The sequence below is a fragment of the Colletotrichum aenigma genome, assembly GCF_013390185.1.
Source record: "Colletotrichum aenigma strain Cg56 chromosome Unknown KSG_Cg56_contig10, whole genome shotgun sequence".
Lineage (NCBI taxonomy): Eukaryota > Fungi > Ascomycota > Sordariomycetes > Glomerellales > Glomerellaceae > Colletotrichum > Colletotrichum aenigma.
This window is the reverse complement of record NW_023500916.1, coordinates 3,076,425-3,100,010: the sequence shown is the minus strand read 5'-3', so window position 1 is coordinate 3,100,010 and position 23,586 is coordinate 3,076,425. Positions and strand designations below refer to the sequence as shown.

The following is a 23,586-nucleotide window of genomic DNA, read 5'->3' as shown; positions in this document are numbered from 1 at the left end:
AAGTGGATATTTGTAAATATAAATCCTCAATTGCTTTGGTCTCTTACGTAAACTCACAAACTTTCAATTCTCCACAAGGTACTCATTCAAATTGTACTTCTTACAGATTGGCCCGCGTAGTACGCTGAACGGCATCAACTACCTCCTTCGCACCTTGCTCTCCAGAACACAGTGCCCCTTCCATGTACCCCTTCCATTCCGTAGAGTATTCCGTGCCGACGAAATGAAGGTTGCCGACGGGCTTGCCGTAGACATCAGCGTACTCCGTGTAGTGTCCAATCTCCTGAATCGGGGCCAGCGCCCCCTTGCTATACTTCTCATGCTTCCAGATCTGGTCAAAGATTTCAATCGGACGGAAGACCTCCGAATCTTGTCCAACGTTGAAAGCCTTTGCGACTTGTTTGAGCACTACGCTGCGACGTTCGTGAGGGTGCAGCTTAGACCACTCTTCACCAAACTTGCCGTTGACGAAGCAAGTCAGAGAGTAGAATCCCGTCTCATCGACACTGGTGTCGCGAGCCAATGTGATTGGGCCAGTGTAGCTCATGAAAAAGCCATTGTATCCGAGATCTCTCCACCATGGCTTGTCGTAGCATAAGATAGCCTTGTTGTAGTGCCCAAGTCTAGAAGAATCATTGACTTCACGCAGTCTGGAAGGCAAGGGTGGAGAGATGTTCAGATCGCGGATCATAGTGCTCGGAATAGAGATAACGGCCTTCCTCCCCACAAAACGCTGGCCGTTGGTGGTGATGACGGTAACATGAGCGGGGTTGTTCTCGATCGACGCAACGGGGGCAGAGAGATGGATGTTGCTGCGTCCGATCAGGTCGGCGATGCCATTAGCGATTTGTTGCGTGCCTATTGCTCATGGTCAGTCCAATTACATGCCCCATGAGGAAGGTTCACGTACCTTTATGCAAGCGCTGATAGTTTCCACCAGTCTTGTCGTCTGCACGAATCGAGAAGAGGCCTCTGTTCCGACGACAGTAGTCGATGAACCACGCAGCAGACTCTTCCGTAGATTCGACACCATGCATTACCTTCGCCCAAAGATTGATCATGGCGATAGTCTTGGGAAACGCACCCAGATTTCGCACGTATTGATCCAAAGACACGCTGTCATCTTCTCTCTTGGGAGTCTCTCCCTTTAGCGACTCGGCTTGAATGTGGTCTCGGATGAATTCCAGATTCTTCTTTTCTTCGGGAGTGAACTGCAACCGCTCAGTCAGCCGTGCCTCAAACAATAACATGACGATAAACTGGTCGTCCACTCACCTCAGGCGTGATGCCGAATGGAAACTCGATCCTCTCGTTCTCCGACACTTGCATGACTGCTTTTCCGACTAGTCGCTGCGCAACCATGGGAAGATTGAACTTTCGGATGTATTTGGTAATACGCGGTTGAGTGTTTTCATTGACCCAGGCAGCTCCGAGATCCGCATATCCTCGGCCAGATGCCAAGGGCACGCTCCAGGTCTTGCCGCCAACGCGATTCCTCGCCTCGACAACGGCGACAGATAATCCTGCCTGCTGCGCAGAGTATGCAGCCTGAAGGCCGCTCAGGCCGGCACCAACAACGACGACGTCAAACATGTTGATGTTTGTTGATGAACTGTTCGGAGGAAGCTGTGGAAATGCGCTCTTGGAGTTGTGAGACAAGATGGTCAGCTATGGTAGAAGCGAATGAGACAATGTAGAAATATGATCAAGTTGAATCAAAAGCACCCTGGCCCCCTCTTTTTATTTGGATTTTGCAAAATGTCAAATCTCTCAGGCACAGCAATATCAGTATTTATCGGCTCATTTGACCCATATTCTACCGAGGGAGGTGGCTTGTCGCAGCACTAGATGGAACCATGATCAGCCGAAACCAAATCTAAGCTACAGAAGCTCATAGCTTTTTGGGAAGAAGCCCACAATAGCTCATTTCCTATTTCAGAAATGAAAATGAGAGTACAGACCATGACAGCCAATCCGAAGGTGATACTTATGACTTGACTCCTCGAGTGTCATCAGTTGGCCATGCAACGATGTGGGGTACTGAAGCGACCAGGAGCCTTTCCCAATGCGGTAATGAAAATGAGAGGACCACGCGGAGTTGAGATCAACAGGAACGCGTCCCCTCAACTTAACTGCGAGTCCCCCCTTCCCCGCATACGTACCTCGACCCATCCAGCTTCCGAAGATCGGGGTTTGGGTCAAGACCCTGATGTATTTAGAAGTCCGTCATGGGCTGGACTTTGAGGAACAGTATCCAAGAATTTGAGGGACATGGCTTGGGCGCAATGCATCTGCACCGCCGCTCAGATTGCAGTCTCGTGGAGTAACCGTCCAGAGTGCGACTCACGTCCTGCAAGTCTCGCCGACATGGCAGGTGATGCGCCTCTGGTTTATGGCTGATTGTGCACCAACGACGAGACTGCGATTGCCAAAAGTGCAGTAGCAGCATCTTCTAACTAGGCGTGAAAGAAAACGTAGAACATTCCCATGTCGATTCTAGCGCTTGTTCGTCGAAACTACTGTTTCCACATCTGTCCCATCCTTTTGGATTTCACAGAACTCGACTTTTCAATTGATGCATACCATTTTCGTATGATTTACCAGCTGCCCACTCAAGATGAGTCAATTGCAAATGCGAGGTCATAAATCAAGAGGTGTCTTGCCTCGAACGCTGACCTTAATGAGATGAGAGATGTCAATCAGGGTTTCTGAGTGGGTTCGCTTGATTGCACGGGCGGTCCGAACCCTCAAATTCTCGGTCCGAAATGTCACAACGAGAGACCGACAAGGGTCCTACTGAATAGAAGCACTCCTCTCAGCAATCTGATGGGTTATTCATCAGTTTGAAGGTCGCTGCGTCATTGGCCACCGTTGTCAAACACCCTTTGTAGGCGACTCCTGCCCTCCTGCTACGAACTTGGCAGTCGTGGATTTTGCTCAGAGGCCAACGTGAGTCTTAACCCTACAGGCTGTTGCTTCTGTACAACCTCTAGGTATGGACACTGGTAATTGAAGACTAAAGTTGGTCATAAACGTCGACTAATACTTGACTTTAGATCCTTCCAACCGACTATCAATCACACGTATACACAATGGGTACATACGACGAGGACGATGATTCGAAACCCTCTGAAATGTACAACGCATTAAACGGGCACTCCAATACCGACAGGCAAAGGGGTTTACGATATTGGAATCCAATGTCATTATTCAGATCCTCCAATTACACACCAGTGGAAGACGCAGACGAGCAAACAGAAGATGCATCCGCACTTGCCCTGGAGCTCCGGAGGAAAGAGACGACGATACGAAGATGGCAATGCTTTTCCGTATTCTTGATGGTAGTGTTGTTGATTACCTGGTTCCTGTTCCCATCGAAGCCGCCCCCACGATATCCCCAACCAGACGAAGGCACAGATAATGTCCTGAAATGGATGAAACAAGCGGAAGTAGCTGACGGCCACTACTGGTGTGGTCCAACAACAGCTGAAGCCAAGAAGAGAGGATGCACGTTCAACAAACTTCACAACAGATGGATGTCGCCACACTGCGCAGCTGATTTCGAACCGGCGAAGGAGGCTGTGTTCAAGGCGCTGGATGGCGATGTACCTGAATTTGTCTTCTACAGAGATGAGGATGGCAAGCCCGGGGCAAAGATATCCGAGGAAGAGCTCAATGGGCTGGATATCTTGACGCCAGCGTGGACGACTGTGGGACATCATATGACGCATTGCATGTACTTGCTTCTTCAGGCAGCCGCATCTTTGAATCTCGGGACTAAGGCAGACATGGTCGTGCATGCGTGGGAGCATGCTGGACATTGCGCCAGCGTCATCATGAACATCACAAAGACGGCGCCAGGGTGGACCGACATTGCGAGTTTCGGACATACTCAGTCTGGCGTGTGTTGGTAGCCCAACTCCCCTGGACTGGTACTCGCTGGCATAGGATTTGATGAGAAGCGCAGAACTGTTGGTTGAGCATAGAATGAAGACACACTAAGCATGTTATCATTCTAGATATTTTATTACAAACTAGATATATCCCTATTATCGTTGCGAGGTCCTAGTTCTACGTGGCACATATCGCACAATACGCCAGCTCAGGCCTCATCACTGTCACTCTCATGAGTGCTGACCTTTACTCTCGACTCTCTCCACTTCTGCAACAATGGAAGTCCAACACCCGTCCAAACTGTCAATGCGACGACGAAGGCAAGAGCACTGCCCCATCCATGTGTCTTCACGAAAGCTGGAGCCTGTCCACTGGGCATCTGCAGCTGCTGGAACGGGATGACGACGGCCTGTCCAACAGATACCATGAAACCCAAGACAAAGGCACGCTTCTGCTGGTCACCACCGCATGCCTCGTTTGCCCAACCAGCCAGCAGAGGCGTGTAGCAGCCGTAACATCCTGCGAGGATGAAGACAGCCATACGAAGCATATGGGGAACGGTCCAAACGGTGAGCACGGCGTAGACGAAGGTCAGCAGACAGCCGACTGCGAAACAGATCGGGCCACGACTGCGCATCTTGTCGGCAATGTAGCCCGTCGAGACCATGAAGACGAAGTTGATTGCGCCGACGCAGGTTGGGATGTTATTGATCTCAGGCACCGTGTACATCTTAGTAGATTTGAGGTAGAGGGTGAAGTACTGGATGATGTAGGAGCCGCAGGTGAGAGTCCAGAAGCAGTAAGCAGCGGTGAAGGCGTAGACCTGCCACGAACCGAAGACGCGGCTGATGACGGACCAGTTCATCTTACCGACGGGCTTGCGGCCCTCTTCCTCGATGCGCTGACGGGCACGCTCCTTTTCCCAGTCGCTGAGATAGAAGGCTTGCGTGGTGTGTGGGGTGTCAGGGAAGCAGATCTGGCAGAGAGGTCAGCATATGCATACCAAAGCGCGGTAGGGACTGTCAACTCACAACGCCGTAGATAACGACTGGGATGGCGAGGATGAAGTCAAAGATAAAGAGCCATCTCCACGCCGACAGACCTCCCTTGCCGCCCATTCCGGTGTAAAGGGCGGATTGCAGGTATCCAGAGAACATCTGACCCAAGACGCCACTCATGACAAATAGACCAGAGCGACGGGCAAGCTCGCTCTTACGGTACCAAGAGCCGAGGGTGAACATCACACCCGGCCAGGCGCTGGACTCGAACAGGCCGATAAAGAAGCGGAGGACGTAGAATTGGTGCGCGCTGTTGCACTTGAAGAGAAACAATACGAAGAGCGACCACACAAAGAGGCAGCCTGGCAACCAGTAGCGAGGGCGGACAACGGTGATGATCAGGTTGGCGAAAGATCCGCCGATGATGGTGCCAATGTTGAAGTATGTGTTCATCCAAGAAAGCTCGTTGCCAGGGCCGAAGCCGAGCTCATCGCTCATGCCGGACACATAAGCATTTGAAATGTTGTTTTGGTCGAGCTGCCGATGTGGAATTAGCGGCGAGCTTGAAAAGCTTAGCGGAGGCACCGTACCTGTTTGATGAAATACGTCAAACAACCGAAGCTCAGGAGAAACCAATCGAGCTTGAAGATGAGCTTCTTCTCTTCGGGAGATGTGCCCGGCTCATGCCAGTGGAACCACCCAGCCTGCTCAGGCTCTTGTGGGGGCTCCGGCTTGGTATCGGCAGCGGTGGCGGCGGACGTCGTCGAAATGCCGTCCTTGTCGTGGGCCCGGTCGACCGGGTCGACCGCCTTGATCGCGTTCGACGCGTTGTTGTCGAGGTGCGCCATGTTTGACTCGGCTGCGTGACGAGCAAATGACTCGGGTGTTCGGAGACAAGGAGAAGCACCGCTTCGCACAACGCAGGCGTCGGACACAGGAATACTGCTCGCTGAGGCCCTTAACAGATGGTGAAGGTTTGGGGGTGACTGGGCAGCAGATCTTTATGACAGCCACCGCTCTCCTGAACTGTTCTCAAGGCGGCCGATAGCCCGACAATGATTGGATAACGATTTTTTCTGGGTCGAGCACGACATCGGCAGTCCGCTCAGTGACATTCTGCAAAAGACCGGGTGCTTGGAACGCCAAAACAACAATTTTACCCCGGTGCCGCGCGGTGGATTTGTCCCTTTGATGGTAGTATCGGGGAGGGGCCTGCCTCTTTACCCTTTTCGGTAGTTTCTGTCGGACGCTGTCCGGTTTCTCGCCCGGTCGTCGGACCCTTACTCGTACGCGCAGCAGTCCCCGGTTTATCCCCCATTCGCCTTCTGAAAGCCCGAACCCCGCTGCTTCAGCTTTCAGTGCGATAGGTGAGTTCCTTCAGATGTCGCTGCTAAGGCGTGATTCAATGCCCGGGCTGTCTGGCATGATATTGACTGGTTCCCAGATTTGCACACCGTTTGATTATCAACTCAGTTGCAAACAGAGCGCCGAATTGAACTCACCGACTGTTGACTCAACCGGCCCCTGTCGAACTGTGTCTCATCATGGTTGACTTCGTAGATATCAACGGTGCCCGACTGGCATACCGTGTTGTCGGTCCGGAGAACGCGCCTCTCATGATTACCCTTCATGGAGGTCGAGGGATGGGTGAGCATGAGCCTTCTCTACTGTCGGTGACTTTCCACGGCTTAACAGCTATTCAGGTGATCATAGGTCGGACTTCAAAATCTACAGCCAGCTAAGTGACAAGATCCGAGTCTTGTCATTCGATTACCGAGGACATGGTCAGAGCTCTTTGACCAAGCCGTACACATTCGAGCAGATAGTAGATGATATCGAGGGCGTAAGGCAGCACTTTGCCGGAGACAAGCAAGTCATCATCTGTGGTGGAAGCTTCGGCGGCTTTCTGGCTCAGCGCTATGCGATCAAATATGCCTCTAAAGTTTCGCATTTGATTCTCAGAGGCACAGCTGCATCTCATCACCGTGAGTTCTTGTGCCATATGTTCTGACATTATCACTGACCATCGTCCAGACGAGGCCGGGGCGATCAAGACTCTGGAAGAGAGGATACATAAAGTTCCCAGCTTCTCTGTTGACATGCTTAGAAACAAGGTCTTTGGAGCTTACGAGAGTGATCGTGAGTTTCAGCTGATCTATTTCGCCATGATGCCACTCTACAGGGAGGTCTTTGACCCAGATGCGGCGCTGAAGAGCAATCTAGATGGCGTTTATGTAGCTGAATCGCACAGTAAGTTAACGATGCCAGCGGATAATTGTTTTAGTAAACTGATCGTGTTTTAGATGATCTATACTCGCAGAAAGAGAAGTACTTCGACTACACAGACCGCTTGTCACAGATTACCGCCAAGACGTTGGTGGTTGTCGGTGACAAGGACTGGATCTGCCCTCCAGGTAAGCGTGACTGAAAACTCCGTTAGCATCCAGAGTAAATCACAAGCTGACATCAAGTACAGAAAACTCGAAGTTGATTGCCGAGAAGATCCCTGGGGCTGAGTTGTTCATGGTTGAGAACGCGAATCATGGAGTGCATGCAGAGAAGCCGGAAGTGGTGCTCCCCAAGATCCGAAGACACTTGAATATTTGAGTCCAGGAACGTCGATTGTTTTGATGGTTCCTACTTCGTCACAGCTCAGGAATGACTGTTTGGTTCAATTTAAGACGCGTGGTATCTGAAAGCAGGGGCGCAACGCTGAAGCAAGACGGTAGCTACAAGCATTCAAAGAAATCCCAATTCCAACGACCCCCATCCATAGTCCATAGCAGAGTCCTCATTTCCCGCGACGGCCGAGTGTCGTGTTCCTGTCGGCGAGAAAGCAGCTTGCCCCCTGAAGCCCGTCGTAGTAGGTGGCTGGCCGGCGCAATCATCGGGCCATTCATGGAAAGCGTAACAAGTAGACCTCCCAAGTACTTCCTGCATCAAAGTGACTAGACTTGTGATCATTGGACGGACCATGGCCTGGTAAGACTCTCTCGACGAGGTCATCTGGCCGTTATTGCCGTACATGTTGTTACTGCTGCCTGGGAAGTGAAGAGTAGTGTAGCCATTATTGGGTACGCCTGAGATTAGACTCATGAACTGGCGGAAGACGTGTGCTGCTTGTCGCGCGTGGGTCCAGCCCTCAGGGAAGGCTTCGAGGATGCTGACAATGACGGCGACCTCGTCCCTGGCCGAGAACGACGTGCACTCTGCGGCGCAGGCGATGAAGCTGTGGATAAGGACCAACCCGACAGGGAACAAGCGGCATAGGGTGACGCGGTTCAGTGGCAGCTGGCGTTGCTGGAGAAGGACCGAGGTCGATTGAAGATGCTTCTGTGCGAAGCGCAAGAGCTCGACCGCGGACACGATAGAGCCGCAAGAATTGAAGTGGCAGGGATAGTGAAGCAGCAGCAAAAGATGGTAGTACCGTGCACTCAACCAAGTGACTGAATTATGAATCGGCACATTGTCCGGTTCCAATGGCGACACAAGGCAGCCATTGCTGTACCAATTCTCAATCTCTGATCTGATATCCTGGACAATGGCACGGCGGTCGGCCTGGGAGAGCGCAGCGACGTCTGACTGCTTTCGCGTGTGAATCTGGCGGAGGATTCGATCTTCTAGTTGCCTCAGCTGGATGACGTGACGATTTGTCTGTAGGATAGAGGCAAAATGTTGCCGATCTGGAGAGGCGAATTCTTCAATCGTTAGTCCGGGCAACGGAACATCCATGTTCTCGTCAATGAGCGCTACTGGCAAGCCCAACGAAATAGCCATCATCCGATCAAGGACGTAGATGCTCCAGAAGAGACGATGCCGGAGCTCGATGTCCATCGCGGAGAGCGTCTTGTCCTCGGAAGATCTGCGGCTCAGGCCTAGCAGCATCGCCTGCCGAGAGACTATGCCAGCTATTGACCATGTCGAGATGCCCTTCGGATCAAAGAGCGAGTATAATGCCACCAAGACCAGAATCTGGATTGACTCGAGGTCTTCACGAGCTAAACATTCTTGGATAATGTCGGCATAAGCCACGTCGAACTTGGACGTCGTGTCATTCGGTATCTGGCCTGCTCTCTGCAAGGTAGTGCAACCGATGGCCATGATGAGGTACAGCAAGGTCGTATCTGAGTCTCGCCGCCGTTTCGAAGACTCGCCCAAGTTCTCCAAGTCCCTGAGAACTTTAGACCTGTTCACGAACGGATATGCTCGGTTCACATTCCGGAAATATGCGTCCACAAACCGACGAGCAATGGCATCCCGCGGCAAACTCGATGACGAGAAGCCTCCATCCCGGATAGACTCGATGCCAAGTATCCTCCCTGGCTCTGGTGCCGGCTGAAGAAGAGCACGCATATGGTCGTTCCCTCTTGATGAAGGCGATTCCGAGTCCACGTTCACGGCCAAACTTCGCTGATCAAAGACAACTGACCCGGTGTTGCCGTGTATCGTGAAACCATCCCCTCGATTGCTCCCCACACTCGCGGATCCAGGCGTGGCTCCATTCGCCGGCGTTGACGGGTTGATATCCAATTGCTGGCTCTGGTGCTGTGAAAGGGCACCCGGTGAAGACCCAAGGAGTGACACAAGGTCCGTTCCGGTATCAAGATGCTCAACGCCGCCTCCAGGCACGGGATGGCTTTCGTTGATGTACCGCGTTAACCATTCAATTCTGGCCCTCAGATGATGCGTCTGGGCAGCCGTCGACGCAGCTGGTGTGGAGAAAGAACACTTGTGTCCAGCATTGGCACACAACGTGCAGATAGGAAATGTGCGTGAACATTTCTTCTTGAAAGCACGGCACCGGTCGCAAGCGGGAATATCGCGGGGCGCCTTAGGCGAGGACGCCGCCACTCCCGTGTTCGCGGAGGCGGTGGCGTTGGCGACATTGGGAACAGGGCCGCCCGAAGGAAGTCCAGGGGCAGCAGCAATAGGACTTGGCAGTATCGACGGCGTAGGAGGCGGCAGAGACGTTGTCCCTACGGCTGCCGAGACGACTTCTGAAGATGAGACATCGGGAGTGATATCCGGGGCCCCTCCAGCTGGCGCTGGTGATGCCTGCGGTGGCGGCAGAGATGCGCGAGGCAGCACGGGCGGAGAAGCCGAGCGGCGGAGAGTGGATGGAGACGATGGGGATGTTCGTCGGACGCGGAAGCGGTGGATGTTGGATTTGATCTGTTCGGGAGACATTGCGACGGGTTTGCCAGTGAAGACGGCGAGACGCCGACGCAACGCCCGTCTCGAGTCGGAAGGGGGACGATCGGTCGGTCGGTCACTGTGCGCGGGCGCGTCGCAGGCGCATAGATGATAGGGGGGATCGAATGGCTTGGAATCCAGGAGTCGTGGGGGCGATCTGAGTCGGAGTCGGGGCTCTCTCCGCTGTTATGCTGAGCTGCTCTTCAGGCCATGGATGGATGCCAGGCCCTTCCGACGTGGTGGTAATGCTGCAACAATCTGACTCTATCTCTATCATGTATGTCGACGTAGAGAACGCAGCATCTTTGCAGAGTGCGAATATTTTCTCTCCCCCCTTTCAGCGTTGCACTCCAGCCAGCCTGTCCAGTCCGCGCAGATCCGATAACATGTTTTTTTTTCAAGCCTTGCGCCGGCAGCTAGCACGATCCAGGCATTTCGGCAGTCAGTTTGATAGCAATCAACAGAAGCACGACTCGAACGGGCGCAGAGCACGCAATCTCTATCGGCTGAGGGGGTGGACGAATGAGAATTCTTTCTTCAGGGACAATTGTCCAGTAGATGGCCCATGTTTTGCCCCGCTGTCGGGGATCTGTCGTTCGGACTTAGTACTGCTGAAGAATTTTCTTTTCTGGTTAGGTGGCCGGATTGCGACTTTATGGGAGACAAGTGCGTGCTACAATCACTGGCGAACATGGGAGAGCAGAAGCTTCTTGTCTCTGTGAATGATAGAGTCTCTGCCAAGAGAATTGTAAGACGGGGAAGTATATGACTTGCATGAGACTGCTGTTCGTCCCAAGACTGCTTGTCTCCGGCAGCCGGAGTCCGGCTGAAGGATGCGTGTGTGTAATAGTCCCACCACACAGTTCAGTGTTCGCGCGACTCAGACAATAGCGCCAGTCGGGCCAAGGCCGATTAGTGTCGGCCGTCACTCTCGCCTCGCCATCCCAGCGGGTCTTTCGTCCGATTGCAAAGCATGATTGCACCAGCTGAATGAGTGGTTTGTGCCTATTGCCGAGATCTAAAGATATGGGAATGCAATCGCCTGATGTTCTTTCACCAGCGTAGACAACTCTTCACGGGTGTTTACTCATTTAAGTCCGTCATCTCCTCTCTTCACAGGCTTCCTCCGAGCTGTTCATCGGCGCTACGATACCCCTCATCATCATTCCAACTCTACTCTTCCACAATCCGTCCCACACCGATCCGGTTAAACCCCGCAACCATGTCGCCCATGTACACGGAGGATAAGCTCAATGTCGACCGGGTCGCCGTGATCGGCGCCGGACCGTGCGGTCTCGCCGCCGCGAAGTAAGCTGTCGTCCGACCGAGCCAGCCCCGGAGTACCTCGATGCTAATCACCGGCTTGTAGATACTTTTTGGCCGAAAAGAAGTTTTCCAAAGTCCAAATTTTCGAGCAAAGAGATACCGTCGGCGGAGTTTGGACCTACAGCTCTCTCAGCGTCATTGATAATGACTTCAGCATCCCGAGAACGCAGCCCACAAGAAACCCGGACACGGCTATTGCCGTTGAAGGTCATGAGGCCAAGCAGTTCGTGTCGCCAGTCTATGACTTTCTTGAGACCAACATCCCGCACACGCTCATGAACTACTCCGACAAGAAGTTCCCCTCCACTGCCTCGCTGTTCCCTCCTCACCAGACCGTGAAGAAGTATCTTGAAGACTACGCCGAGGAACTGAAGCCCATCATTTCACTATCGACGCAGGTTTTGAGCTTGAAGAAGGTACAGAGTGGTAGCCAAGTATGCTGGGAGATTGAGATGCAAGACCTCAAGACCAATGAGACAACGAAATCGCAGTTTGATGCCGTAATGGTCGCCAGCGGTCACTACAACGACCCTTTCATTCCCGATATCCCAGGTCTTGCCAACTTTGACAAAGCGCACCCTGGCACTATCTTCCACTCCAAGTTCTACAGGAACCCTTCTCAATACGAGGGCAAGGTGAGCAACACTCAACCTGCAGTTGTGTAAACTCTGAGCTAATGCAGCATTCCAGAAGATCATCGTTGTGGGCAACTCAGCTTCCGGTATCGACTTGAGCGCCCAGATCTCCACGGTCTGCAAATTGCCCATCATTGTGTCTGAAAAGACCACTCTGAATACTCCAGCGGAAGACCGGTCATCATGGGCCAAGATGGTGCCAGAGATTCTCGAGTTTATCCCTGAAGGCCGCAAGGTGCGCCTTGCCAACGGCGAGGTTGAGTCCGACGTTGACGGTGTGGTCTTCTGCACGGGATACTTCTACAGCTTCCCATTCCTTCGCGACCTCTCGCCGCCAGTCGTCACAGATGGCGCCTACGCTCGCAACTTGTATGAGCACCTTCTCTACATAGACGACCCGACATTGGCATTCGCAGGTATTCCGCAGCGCATCGTCCCATTTCCTGTTGCCGAAGGCCAGGCTGCATTCGTTGCGCGGGCATGGGCAGACAGATTGGCTCTGCCAAGCACCGCTGAGATGAGGGAATGGGAAGCGAAGATGCTGAAAGATAAGGGAGAAAGCAAAATGCTGCACAACCTCGCTTTCCCGAAAGACCTGGACTACATCAACATGCTCCACGCTCGAGGTCTTGAGGCTGCCAAGCGAGAGGGCCTCGAGAACGATGGCATCGGCAAGATTCCGCCATTTTGGGATGATGAGAAGAGGTGGACGAGAGAACGTTTCCCGCTCATTAAGATCGCATCGAGAAAGCTTGGTGAGAAGAGACACGAGGTCACGACTTTAGAACAACTGGGTTTCGATTACAAAGCATGGAAGGCTGGCTTGAGCGAGGAGCAGAAACTCTTGTAAAGGTAGCGTCAAATCAGGAAGCGCGTGTCACGTCCAGATATCATAGATATATCTCTATAGATGACAGTTTTTAGAAAGCCTATTTGCCTTCCCAAAGCCTTGTTCTCTAAGTTCACCGCAAAGTGTCGCCATTGCGGAAACGACAAAGGAGGTGCTGCTACCCGCACTGAATCAAACGGATCCAACTTAGCTATCAACAGTCGCCTTTCGAACTTGTCTCCCGAAGTGGCCCAATAGCAGTATACCTACAGCCTGCGCAACCGCACAAACAGATGAGGTGATCCATCCTACCCGAAAGTAAGGCGTCTGCGTCCCCGTATTGAAGATGAGAAGCGGAACCCAAGCATTGAAAGTTGCACCAAAGGCTTGAGCAATCCCAAGAATGAGAGCTCTCTCGTCCGCTAGAGAGCCAAAGGTTTCACCAAGGTAAGACTTTCTATGAGTCAGCATCTGCGCATGAAGAGAAACAAATGAGAATCTGCTTACGATGATCACAGGCCCATAGGCAAGGGTGGCCGGGTTGACGAGGTACCCGAAGAACGCGCCCGCTTTCGAAGGGACAACGGCCAAGACAACACACGTGACAAAGTTCAAGGACGTGATGATTAGCGCGACCCAGAAGCGATTCTCCAGTCTGTCAGACAGCAGGCCAAACAAGATTGTCCCGACGAGACCGATTGCATACGCGGCTGTGGGAATACTGGGAGGTTTTCAGCCAAAGGACGTGCTCGTCAAAAACTCACACGTTGATCTCTTGTACCGTGTACTCGTTGAGAGTCTTTAGGTAGATGGCAAAGAAGTCAAGGCCGTACGTATCGATGCAGAAGAATCTTCGTCGCGTTAGCTAGAAACTTTTACACATATGAGCGACTCACATATAGCTGAGGACAAAGACCCAAACAAAAGGGCGGCTGAAAACGCTCCTGAAAGTCTTAAGCGTCACACCCTCAAATCTTTTGCGCCCGACTTCAACAACTCGCGACTTTGCAAATTCTCGCTCCTCTTCGTTGAGATAGAACACACGCGTGTCATAAGGACTGTCGGGGACGGCAAAGAAGCCCCAAACAGCACCAGGAACATTGATGATTCCGCACATGATGAAGATCTCCAGCCTGGTATTCCGTGGACGCCGTCAAGTCCAGTGTACACCGCTGCTTGAAGGTATCCTGAAAACATTTGGGCTGCGAACGATGCCGAGTAGAAAATGGTACCGCGAGTGGCTAGCTCTGCTCGGTCGTTAGTTGGGGATATCTGGGCTTGCAGCTAGGATGTTTACCCTTGGGAGTGTACCAGCTTCCAAGTAGTGTCATGCCTCCGACATAAAATGGAGACTCGGCGAGTCCGAGCAATAGTCGAAGGACATAGATGTGCTTGTAGTTCTTGACAGCGGCAAAGCAGAAGGTGAGGATAGCCCATGTTGCCTCGATGGATGGGAGCCAAATCGAGGGCCGCACGTGGGTAACGATGATTTGGCTGGGAATCATGCCAATCGTGTAGCCTGTTGTCCACAACGTTTGAAAATAATTGTATTGATCGGCGAAGAGTTCCAAATCCTGTTTCCATTAGCACAAGAAATCGTCACGAGCGGTGATATTGTAAGCATTACCTCTTCCATGCCAGACACGTATGCGTTTCCTGCAATAGCGGTTAGATGTTTTGTGTAAGACGCATACGTTGCAGACAGGCCTGTAAGTACTTACGAAGATTTGAAGCATCCAAAAGTCTGAGGAAGTATCCGAAACATGCTCAGGAGCTTGTATTATTAGTCACTGACGTGAACGAAGTGAAGTTCACTCATAATACTTACAGAATGAAGAAGTCAAGCTTCAGCAAAAGCTTTCGTTCTTCAGACCTACCGCTTCGGTGAAACCAACCACGTTTCCGCTGACCAGCAGCTTCCCCTTCCACATCACCGACAACATTATGAACAATGTCATTTCGCTTGGTGTGCGACGAATCTTGATCCTGAGTCACACTGGACTCGTCAGCCATTTCGAAGATTTGGTCGGAAGGCCTCACAGATGATACAACGGCGTTGAACAAGAAGCAAGCAGATCGTATTACTTATCATAAGCGCGAAGAAGCGATGCGGGGCAATCTAGTTCTGCCCATTCTTGATGCCATGGCACCCAAGGAATGATGCAAGGCCGGCATTGTGGGTCGGTCTTTCACGCCCACGCTCTTCGTCACCTAGGTAGTAGACGCAGAGAGATGTGATGATTGGAGAAGAGGTGGTCGATTAACAGAAACCCGCGCTGAAAGCCAGCTTGCTGCATGTCCGCGCAACACCCGCGTCGTACCGACCGCCTAGGACGATTTACCATCAATCCTGATAATTGCGCCATCGTGCACCCGACAAATTGATGATCAAGTATCGCTCATCGTCCGGAATGTGGGCGGCCTGGATTCAAATGCGCTATAGCATGAGGTCGATGAAGAGAAGAATCCCTTTAATATGACGAGAGTCTGACCGCGGACTATTGGGCAACATTTGGAACTGACAGAGCCTCCAGGTCTTTGGGCAACAAAGACCCTATCAATACAGCCATGACTGCCGACATCATTCCGTATGAGCTCTATTCAGACGCTCCAGGCTTTTTGCTCAATAAGCTTGAATGGGAAAAGGCAAATGCAGCTCACCCCGAAACCTCCAGCTTTGGCTCAGTTCCAAAGGGGTGGCCATCTCAATTTTCTGGGCCTCGGACGTGGACGGGTCAATATTTAGAACAGCATCGTAAGTTACGTACTTGTAAGACCGAGACAAAAGGCAAATGCTGATTCTTTGCAGCCGAAAAGCACATCAAGCACCTCTCCCAAGAGCATATCAATGAGATAGATGCTGCCATCAAGGTGAGAGGATGTTGAGCGCGCCCTTACTTCAATGACCAGACGGCAATCTCATACCTGTTGGCACAGAATTGCAAGAAGCAATCTCTTCTTCTTTCCAGTATTAGTCGATCGAACTTTCAGCTTCTCATCCTCGGGCCAATACTGCGTGGAGTATCCGATGAAATCCACAACGGCATCGGGTTTCAGATTCTCAGAGGCTTCCCGGTCCAGAAGTATGACAAGACGGACCAGATCATTGCTTTGCTCGGAATCAACGCGTGGGTTGGCGATCGACGTCTCAATTAGGGAGCGGACCGGGCCATATGCCATGTCAAGGTGTGCATCAAGTATCTATGCTACCTTCGACGGATGGGTTGCTGACAATCGCCAGAGCATTTCGCATTTGGACCCAGAAAACCGTGGAAAGATCTATGTTTCTGCTCAAGACACCAACGCACAATTCTTTCACAGCGACGCCGGTAGTGATGTAGTTGGACTCATGGCTGTGAGCCTTTCAGGTCACGAAGGTGCATCGACTGTCGTCAGCGCTGGACAAGTGTACAACCAATTTGCCATACATCGACCTGACATTGTCCGGCTTCTGGCCGAATAGAATTTCCGTTGGAGAGCGTACGTCTATCCCCCAACACAAATTAGAAGGTTCTCACGAAATTTAGCAACGGCATACCCGACGATGGGGTGCACTTGATTCATAACAAAGACGGCCGCCTATTTGTCAATTTCTCGACACGGACTTTCATTGGCTACGGAGAGGTTAGTTTTGAATATGATAAGGGCAATAAAGTGACTGACGATTGGTAGATGCCCGATCGAGATGCCGATTATCCACCATTGTCCTTCGAAGAGCGAGAGGCCTTTGCGGGCTGGCAGTGGGTGGCCGACGAGTACAGTCTCAAGACAGACCTTGAAGTAGGTGATATTGAATGGTACGTTGTTTTCAGGTCCTCCCCAAACCCCGTTCCCTCTCTGAATAAGACTTGTTTAGGGTGAACAATCTTCACCTTCAACATGCACGCCGCGGCTTTACCGAGGACATCACGAATCCTAGACATCTCATCCGGATCTGGCTGAACGATAGCGAAAACTCGCCCGAGCTTCCTGAAGACATCAAGCGGAAGTTCGACGCCATGTTTGCCGAGGATCCTAATTTCTTTCCCCTTGATGAGATCGAGGAGGACTTGAGGCGGAGGCAGAGCGGGATCTTCACCGGCTCGTGTAAGCAAGAGACAGCTGACGAGAGGCTGCAAAGCGGGGGCATTGAAGCGTTGAACTCCCGAGTAGTCCGTTAGTTGCACGGCGTGACACGTTGCAGGAATATTGAGCTTTGAACCTATGAATGGTGATTTCTGTTTCTGATTTCCTTGGCTTGGTTGCGTCTAAATGCTGACATCCGGCGTGTAGATCATAATGAGCCTCGACGCGAGCGTTACTGTCTTAGACACGGGCGCGGGCCTACCCGCTTCGGCCGTTGTCAGCATAAGCAACCCGGCACTCGAATGCCGAACGTTCTCTTGCAATGTTTGCGATGATTCAGATAGAAGTTTGAACGTTCTGTACCAATGGAAAAGGGTTTCATCTAAATACTGCTGAGGCCAGCTCGGTTCGCATGGATTTTGCAAGTAATAAGCTGCACTGTGCCACAATACACGGAAAAGACATGGCGGAGACCTGGCAGAGACATGGAAGTGACACAGAAATGCATCCAAGGGCTATTATTGATATTTTGAATTTGCAATTCCCCTTTCCCTGGACAAGACAAGCTGCCAAATAAACCTTTAACTCCGGATCCTAACAGATGGATCCCATGTCGTCCTGAATATGGTCTGTTTCCTGTATCCCATTGCTTTCCAACCGTTCATTAACCCCATTCTTGCTCTAAAAAGCCGTTGGTGTGGCGCAAACCGGCGACGTCACCGTCGTAGGCACTGTGGCCGGGACGTAGATGACCTTCTCATAGGCGGGTCCGTGGCCACCCCAGTTAGGAGCCTGCGCGTCGGCAGTTGTAACGTGAGCACAGCCATGGCAGTCGACGGGGCTTGGTACAGTAACTGTGCTGTTGTACTGTGTGATCGTAGTCGTGGGCTGGAAGTCGCCAGTGAACCCAGGGTCAAAGTGTGTAACAGTAATCGTGCAGTCGCTTACCGCTGGTGGTGCGGTAGGCTCGGGCATTGGGCTAGCAGCTGCAAGGGCTGCGAAGCCTACAATTACTGAAATGATGGAAGTGCGCATTTTTGTGATGGTTTAAACGAATGTAAAGTTCAAGGTTGATTAAATCCCGTAATTGTGTAATTGGAGACGAAGGTGCTGCCAAGATTGATCAAGATTGGGAGCCAAGACAGCAATATTTATATTGCTCTTCACCTTGCAGATCCTCGGATCTGCTGGAATCCTAAAAGATTCTTAATGTTGAGGAACCATGCTGATCGTTGTCTGAGATCGGATGAACGGCAAACTAGCGGGGAGCCAGAGTCCTCTCCGTGTTGATCTTCCACCCGTTGTGTGACGATGAAGGCTATTATTATCATTAAGTTCTACGGCCATCCCGCCGCCACCTCCTGCTATTCACTGGAGAATAATGAGGGATTCGCCGAAAACAATTTGGGCTCGTATTGCAGTTAAAGCGCCCCCTGAGCGCTCAGCCCGAATATGATGGGACGCACTGTTGTAAGCTTTCTGAGATGGGGTAAACAAGCTGTCAACCCTCCAAAGTTGATTGCAAAAACGTGGGTGCCCCCTGCTAAATGGTCCGATGATGTGCCCCCTTTTGAAAGCTTGTTTCTCCGAGCGTGTCGGACGATCATATTGGCATAGCTGTTCAGGAACGAAATATTATTATTGAAAGTTGCTGCTTACCCGAAGAGTCAATAATCGTCGTGAATTCATACTTAGAGCTGCGGATGCAACTACTCGTTGCCGGACTCATCCACCGGGACGGGACCACCCACCGGAGCGGACGCACCCATCAGGCCTAAAACGGTAGGCGTCGCCATTCCTGCCACTCCAATTCCGCCGATTTCATTGCCCGCGCAACAGGAAAACCAGTTCATGCTGCAGATGCTGCAGCGAAGAAATGATATCGCAGCCACAATCTAGCGCATCATTGAAATCGAAGGACAGCTCGAAGGTTGGTTATATTGTCAGACATATCGGACCCCGCAAGCCAAAGCAAATCTGTGGATTTCCCCGCAGGACAGTTTGACGGATAACCACGTGGAAGCAGACCATCTTCCAGCCCTTGAAGCATGGTAACATCTATCCCACACGAACAGTGATACCAAAATAAGCAGATCATAGTACTCACCAGCCCCAGAGGCAGTGCCTGATTCGCATAAGAGATACCACTGCAATCTTCGATGTGGTTGCGGTTGCATTGTGCTATCAAAGTTTGGGCCCAGCCTATGCAGTCAGTATTGTTGTAGTTTATTTCCACGATTTACTTACAATGAAGAAGTAACCACGCAGCAGACTGTTTGTCTTGCAGGTATCGCCACCATTCAGCCAAAAGCATTTGGTCGTAGTGTGATCAGTCTTGTCTTCAGCAACGCACATGATTTAACGGAAGTTGGCGCGGCTGATGAACTGAACGACGCCTTTGCTGGCCGAGCTCGGCTGGCTGTATGTGCATTCCGCCCTGGGGGGTTGGCCCTGAGCGGCGCCGACTTGCAGTGTTCCGTGGTAGACTCCGCTGGGTTGGCGTATCAATGAGGTCCAAGAACTGAAGAGGGGGGTAATTTCAACAGGTGCATCCGCGCAAGTCGCTTCCGCAACGGCAAGTTGCCAGAAGAGCGCCATGAAGAGGACACGAAGTGCGGGAAGGAAAGATTTGTTCATCTTGGGAATAGTTTCTGAGGGAAGATCCGAGACAGATGGTTGTGACTATGGCGTACGAACAACTTTCAACCGACGAAATGGCAGTTTAAGTAGAGAAAAGAAGTTGGACGAAGCTCTGCACAGCCGGTGATTTCTTCGCCTCGGTATCGTAAATGTCGATCTAGTATGGAGTCTTGGATCTGTAAACTTTCATCGGTGATTTGATGTGAGTCGTTTACATCTCGAGAAAAGCTTTGCTGCACGAATGACCGAGCTTAGGGATCAGGCCAAACAACACATTCCACCTTCCCGCAGCCGTTGCAGAATACCTCCAACGAAAAGAAGTGCTCAATTAATTGTGACTTGTACTTCGCTAACCTTCTCTAATGAGGTAAATGGCTCTGGGCCCTTCATTCACGGGGACGAAACTTTGCTGTTCTAAAGGCACTCACACCTAATTTGAGAAGGGCGGGCTGGACTCAAGCAGCAGCTTCTGCTGTCGAAATTGGCCATTCCTACCGCATGGCAAGTTGAAGACTATCGATGTGTAGCAACACTTTTGAGTGGTCAAGAAGATTAGATGGTGTGAATAGATTTCGAAGAGTTGCCTTGCACCTCAACCGTTCTAGATACTCATGAGACATGGGCCGTCAATCGGTGAGCACGAAGTGAGGGTTGCTACGAGTCAGTATCAACAAGCAAGAGTGTGTACCACATAAATTGCTGCTGATAAGCTATACTGACAGCAATTTGTTCAAGAAAGTATATTCTCGGCCATTTCCGCGGTTCCTTGACATAAAATAGCATAAAGAAAGGAGCATTCCGTTACTCTTTGCCAAGCCACTTCCAAGACCAACCCGCTCATCCCCACACTCTTTTTGTCTGATTGAACCATCACTGTTGGACTAATTTCCTCCAAAATGCAACTCAAGTCGGCTTTCCTTCTTCTCGTCGCTGCGATATCAGCATGCGCCAACCCCGTTGACCTCTGCAAAAAGGCCGCGGACGGCACAGTCGATAAGCGTTGCGGTGGTCCCATCCTTGATCATTGCAATTGCAAGATGTACGTTCCCTTCATCAACGACGTCAGCAGCTTTTCAGTAAAACATTTTATACTGACCAAATCTCTTTACAGGTGGGTCCCTGGAAAGACCGCGGCTGATCCTCGTCAATACCTGTCTGGAGACTTCCCATACGGTACTGGAGTAACCCAAGGCACCATGAAAGCAACAGGAGGCGCGGGTCAAGGCAGCGTCTGCGCGGTCACCTGGGACAGAGGAGACAATGGACGTTGTGGATACTGGAAGCAGATCAGCGGCCCGACTGGGTCGGGATGCCAGCAATACCAGAATGTTTGGTTCAGCTGCGACGAGGTTTACGCATAGATAGCGTCTAGATTTACGTATAGATAGCGTCTAGATTGAGTGACCCTGCCTTCAATCGGTTTATAGAAAAAGAATCCTCATAGAGGGCGTTCCCAAGGTGCGCTCTCCTCAGGAGAGAAGCATTTAGCGTACAGAGCAAGAGCAATGACAATCAGGAATTTTCTTGAGCACAACGTTTATTAACCATCCCGAACCGTCACGCGCGACCAGAAGGTGGGCCAAGGACGTGACAATTGCGAACGATAAGTGGTTCATCACCGAGGCAGGTCCACTCTTTTCCGCAGCACCACGTGTGTGGATGGTGGTGCCATGTTACCCTCTCCGCCAGGCTGGCTTAGAGGTCATGCCCAAACGGCCGTGGAGACTTAATGAATGCAGCCTGCCCTTGGCTCAGCTTTGGAACGTATTTAAGCAAATGGAGCCCCCTGCTTGCCGTTGTGTGACCCGCTGTCTTGCTTGCATGGACAACTAGCTTACGAGGCAATCAGTAAGCAAGGCTCTCTTGCAGTCAGATTATTAAGTAGTTGACAGCCCAACATCGCACAGAATGTAATACCCTGCTCATCCGCCACAAGTTCTTAACCCCAGCGTTCGACTCTTTCAAGAACATCTCATATAATGACCTCCTGAGAGTAGCCGCCAAGCTTATTGTACTCGAGGTCACGTTGTCCCTCCTCTTTCGGTCCAAGTCAACGCGCCAAATATGATCCGTTGGTGATTGAATCCACAAAAAGCCATGTCAACCAAAGTTTCGGATCGAAATGCCTACACAATTGGCTGGATATGCGCCCTACCAACGGAATCGGCTGCAGCGCAGGTTTTCCTTGACGAGCGACATGAAGTACCGAGACAACAACAGCTATGTTGCAGGCAAAATTGGAAAGCACAATGTGGGTATTGCTGTCATGCCTCAAGACGAGTACGGAACCATCACTGCTGCAACAACAGCCAAGGATATGGTACGCAGCTTCCCACAAATACGACTGGGTTTGATGGTTGGCATTGGGGGAGGGGCCCCAAGCCGAGAGCATGACATTCGACTTGGCGATGTTGTCGTCAGCAGTCGCGGTAGAGGCACCGGTGGTGTCATTCAGTTCGACTACGGAAAGACAATACAGGGTCAAGCTTTCAAGGAAACCGGCCATCTCAATTAACCGCCTACTTCCTTATTGACGGCAGCGGCTGCACTTGACGCACAGCACGACCTCGAAGGTCCCCAGCTAAACGATAAGGTGGAAAGGGCGCTGGAGACGCAACGTAAAGCGTTTAAGAAAAAGTATGCGCGCCCAAGCGAGGATACTGACAGACTGTATAGGCCCGAAGTTGTTCATCCTGACGGTCTATTCGGGGATTGCACGATCACTTGCGGTGCTCATCCAGAGCACTTGGTACACCGAGCTCCACGGGGTGATGACGATGACAATCCTAGCGTCCATTATGGTATCATTGCATCATCCAATCAAATCATGAAGGATGCTATGGTTCGCGACAAGCTGGTTCAAAGAGGGGTTCTTTGTTTCGAGATGGAAGCGGCGGGCCTGATGAATCATTTCCCATGTTTGGTTGTACGCGGCATATGTGACTATTCCGACAGCCACAAGAACTCCCATTGGCAGCCATATGCCGCTATGGTAGCGGTAGCATATGCCAAGGACCTCTTGGGGTTGGTCAACCCTACAGTGGTAAATGGGGAAAGGAAGATATTAGATCTTGTCAACTCTGGTTAGTCAAGTTTCCAAAAGTGGGATGAACTTAAGCCTAACAAATAGACAGTCGCATCAACCCAGAAGGAGCAGAACAGAATCTTGAGTGAGACAAAAACTGCAATCGAAAGCATTGATTCACAGCAGCGTGCCAAAAGTTTGAAAGAGTGGCTGCGTCCGGCTGAATCGTCCGGCAACGCACAGCGAGCTAGAGACAAGCGACATCACGGTACCGGCACGTGGCTTTTAGAATCTGATGAATTTCAGAAGTGGTTGACCGGCGGCAGACAACATCTCTGTCTCCATGGGCTCGGAGGTTGCGGTAAAACAGTCCTTAGTTCTACTATTCTTGATTATCTCAAGAAAACTCAAGAAACGCCCATATTGTACTTCTTTTTCGATTTTAACGATTCTCAGAAAGGCACCGTCAGTGCCTTGGTTCGCTCGTTGATCTTTCAACTGTATTTGCTGGGAGAGTCCTGGGCTTCGGAAATCGAAGCACTGCAAAAGGCTCATGACAACGGGAAAGATTCACCAAGTACTCAGGATCTGTTGGACTTCTTCCAGTCAACTCTGGAAAGGGTCCCGGCTATCGTGATCTTGGTGGATGCCCTGGACGAATGCAAACAAGAAGACCAGGAGCAGGAAAAGCTGATCAGGTGGATGATTGAGCTCGTTTCAGCGCCTACCCTCAGACACGTCAAGATCGTCGCCACTACACGGCCAGAGGCCGCCTTTGTGGATCGGGAAGGTTACGATCTGACAGAAAACACAGAGTTCGTGCATCTCAGTAGGGCCAACATCAAGAGTGACATCAAGTCGTACATCGAGGGGTGCCTGCGCGACACATCATGGTTTCACACGCATGCACCAGACCATCCGATCATCAAGCTCATTCCAAAGAAACTAATTGAGAAAGCCGACGGCATGTAAGCATCATCA

The 23,586-nt window shown here is 51.4% G+C and overlaps 11 protein-coding genes across 11 annotated transcripts; 6 read left to right on the top strand and 5 right to left on the bottom strand.

Moving 5' to 3' along the window:
- Positions 1–100: 100 nt before the first annotated feature.
- maoA-0 (putative flavin-containing monoamine oxidase A) lies at positions 101–1,593 on the bottom strand (the record flags this gene model as incomplete). The annotated part of the gene is made up of 3 exons (XM_037329945.1): positions 101–858; positions 911–1,211; positions 1,276–1,593. The coding sequence occupies 3 exons, from the start codon at positions 1,591–1,593 to the stop codon at positions 101–103; spliced, it is 1,377 nt and encodes a 458-aa protein (XP_037171718.1).
- Positions 1,594–4,102: 2,509 nt separating this feature from the next.
- Positions 4,103–5,740, bottom strand: liz1-5 (Pantothenate transporter liz1; the record flags this gene model as incomplete). The annotated part of the gene is made up of 3 exons (XM_037329944.1): positions 4,103–4,870; positions 4,926–5,429; positions 5,483–5,740. The coding sequence occupies 3 exons, from the start codon at positions 5,738–5,740 to the stop codon at positions 4,103–4,105; spliced, it is 1,530 nt and encodes a 509-aa protein (XP_037171719.1).
- A 696-nt stretch (positions 5,741–6,436) lies between these two features.
- On the top strand, positions 6,437–7,499 carry pip-2 (Proline iminopeptidase; the record flags this gene model as incomplete). The annotated part of the gene is made up of 5 exons (XM_037329943.1): positions 6,437–6,539; positions 6,596–6,877; positions 6,927–7,142; positions 7,196–7,306; positions 7,369–7,499. The coding sequence occupies 5 exons, from the start codon at positions 6,437–6,439 to the stop codon at positions 7,497–7,499; spliced, it is 843 nt and encodes a 280-aa protein (XP_037171599.1).
- A 132-nt stretch (positions 7,500–7,631) lies between these two features.
- On the bottom strand, positions 7,632–10,079 carry STB5-0 (Protein STB5; the record flags this gene model as incomplete). The annotated part of the gene is made up of 1 exon (XM_037329942.1): positions 7,632–10,079. One exon carries the CDS (start codon positions 10,077–10,079, stop codon positions 7,632–7,634), a length of 2,448 nt encoding a protein of 815 aa, XP_037171600.1.
- A 1,228-nt stretch (positions 10,080–11,307) lies between these two features.
- Positions 11,308–12,896, top strand: fmo1-1 (Thiol-specific monooxygenase; the record flags this gene model as incomplete). The annotated part of the gene is made up of 3 exons (XM_037329941.1): positions 11,308–11,393; positions 11,455–12,046; positions 12,102–12,896. 3 exons carry the CDS (start codon positions 11,308–11,310, stop codon positions 12,894–12,896), a joined length of 1,473 nt encoding a protein of 490 aa, XP_037171833.1.
- A 186-nt stretch (positions 12,897–13,082) lies between these two features.
- On the bottom strand, positions 13,083–14,888 carry SEO1-1 (putative transporter SEO1; the record flags this gene model as incomplete). Its single annotated transcript, XM_037329940.1, has 9 exons — positions 13,083–13,328; positions 13,383–13,596; positions 13,640–13,726; positions 13,772–14,008; positions 14,086–14,122; positions 14,173–14,449; positions 14,503–14,531; positions 14,597–14,619; positions 14,704–14,888. The coding sequence occupies 9 exons, from the start codon at positions 14,886–14,888 to the stop codon at positions 13,083–13,085; spliced, it is 1,335 nt and encodes a 444-aa protein (XP_037171819.1).
- Positions 14,889–15,443: 555 nt separating this feature from the next.
- CGCA056_v014697 (Taurine hydroxylase-like protein SAT17) lies at positions 15,444–17,035 on the top strand (the record flags this gene model as incomplete). The annotated part of the gene is made up of 8 exons (XM_037329939.1): positions 15,444–15,630; positions 15,685–15,746; positions 15,813–16,007; positions 16,117–16,283; positions 16,403–16,499; positions 16,548–16,672; positions 16,732–16,961; positions 17,028–17,035. The coding sequence occupies 8 exons, from the start codon at positions 15,444–15,446 to the stop codon at positions 17,033–17,035; spliced, it is 1,071 nt and encodes a 356-aa protein (XP_037172222.1).
- Positions 17,036–17,153: 118 nt separating this feature from the next.
- CGCA056_v014696 (uncharacterized protein) lies at positions 17,154–17,336 on the top strand (the record flags this gene model as incomplete). Its single annotated transcript, XM_037329938.1, has 1 exon — positions 17,154–17,336. The coding sequence occupies one exon, from the start codon at positions 17,154–17,156 to the stop codon at positions 17,334–17,336; it is 183 nt and encodes a 60-aa protein (XP_037171831.1).
- A 285-nt stretch (positions 17,337–17,621) lies between these two features.
- Positions 17,622–17,975, bottom strand: CGCA056_v014695 (uncharacterized protein; the record flags this gene model as incomplete). Its single annotated transcript, XM_037329937.1, has 1 exon — positions 17,622–17,975. One exon carries the CDS (start codon positions 17,973–17,975, stop codon positions 17,622–17,624), a length of 354 nt encoding a protein of 117 aa, XP_037171832.1.
- Positions 17,976–20,476: 2,501 nt separating this feature from the next.
- On the top strand, positions 20,477–20,941 carry CGCA056_v014694 (uncharacterized protein; the record flags this gene model as incomplete). Its single annotated transcript, XM_037329936.1, has 2 exons — positions 20,477–20,619; positions 20,692–20,941. 2 exons carry the CDS (start codon positions 20,477–20,479, stop codon positions 20,939–20,941), a joined length of 393 nt encoding a protein of 130 aa, XP_037171817.1.
- An 836-nt stretch (positions 20,942–21,777) lies between these two features.
- On the top strand, positions 21,778–23,577 carry CGCA056_v014693 (uncharacterized protein; the record flags this gene model as incomplete). The annotated part of the gene is made up of 4 exons (XM_037329935.1): positions 21,778–22,060; positions 22,121–22,198; positions 22,257–22,381; positions 23,062–23,577. The coding sequence occupies 4 exons, from the start codon at positions 21,778–21,780 to the stop codon at positions 23,575–23,577; spliced, it is 1,002 nt and encodes a 333-aa protein (XP_037172221.1).
- Positions 23,578–23,586: the final 9 nt, after the last annotated feature.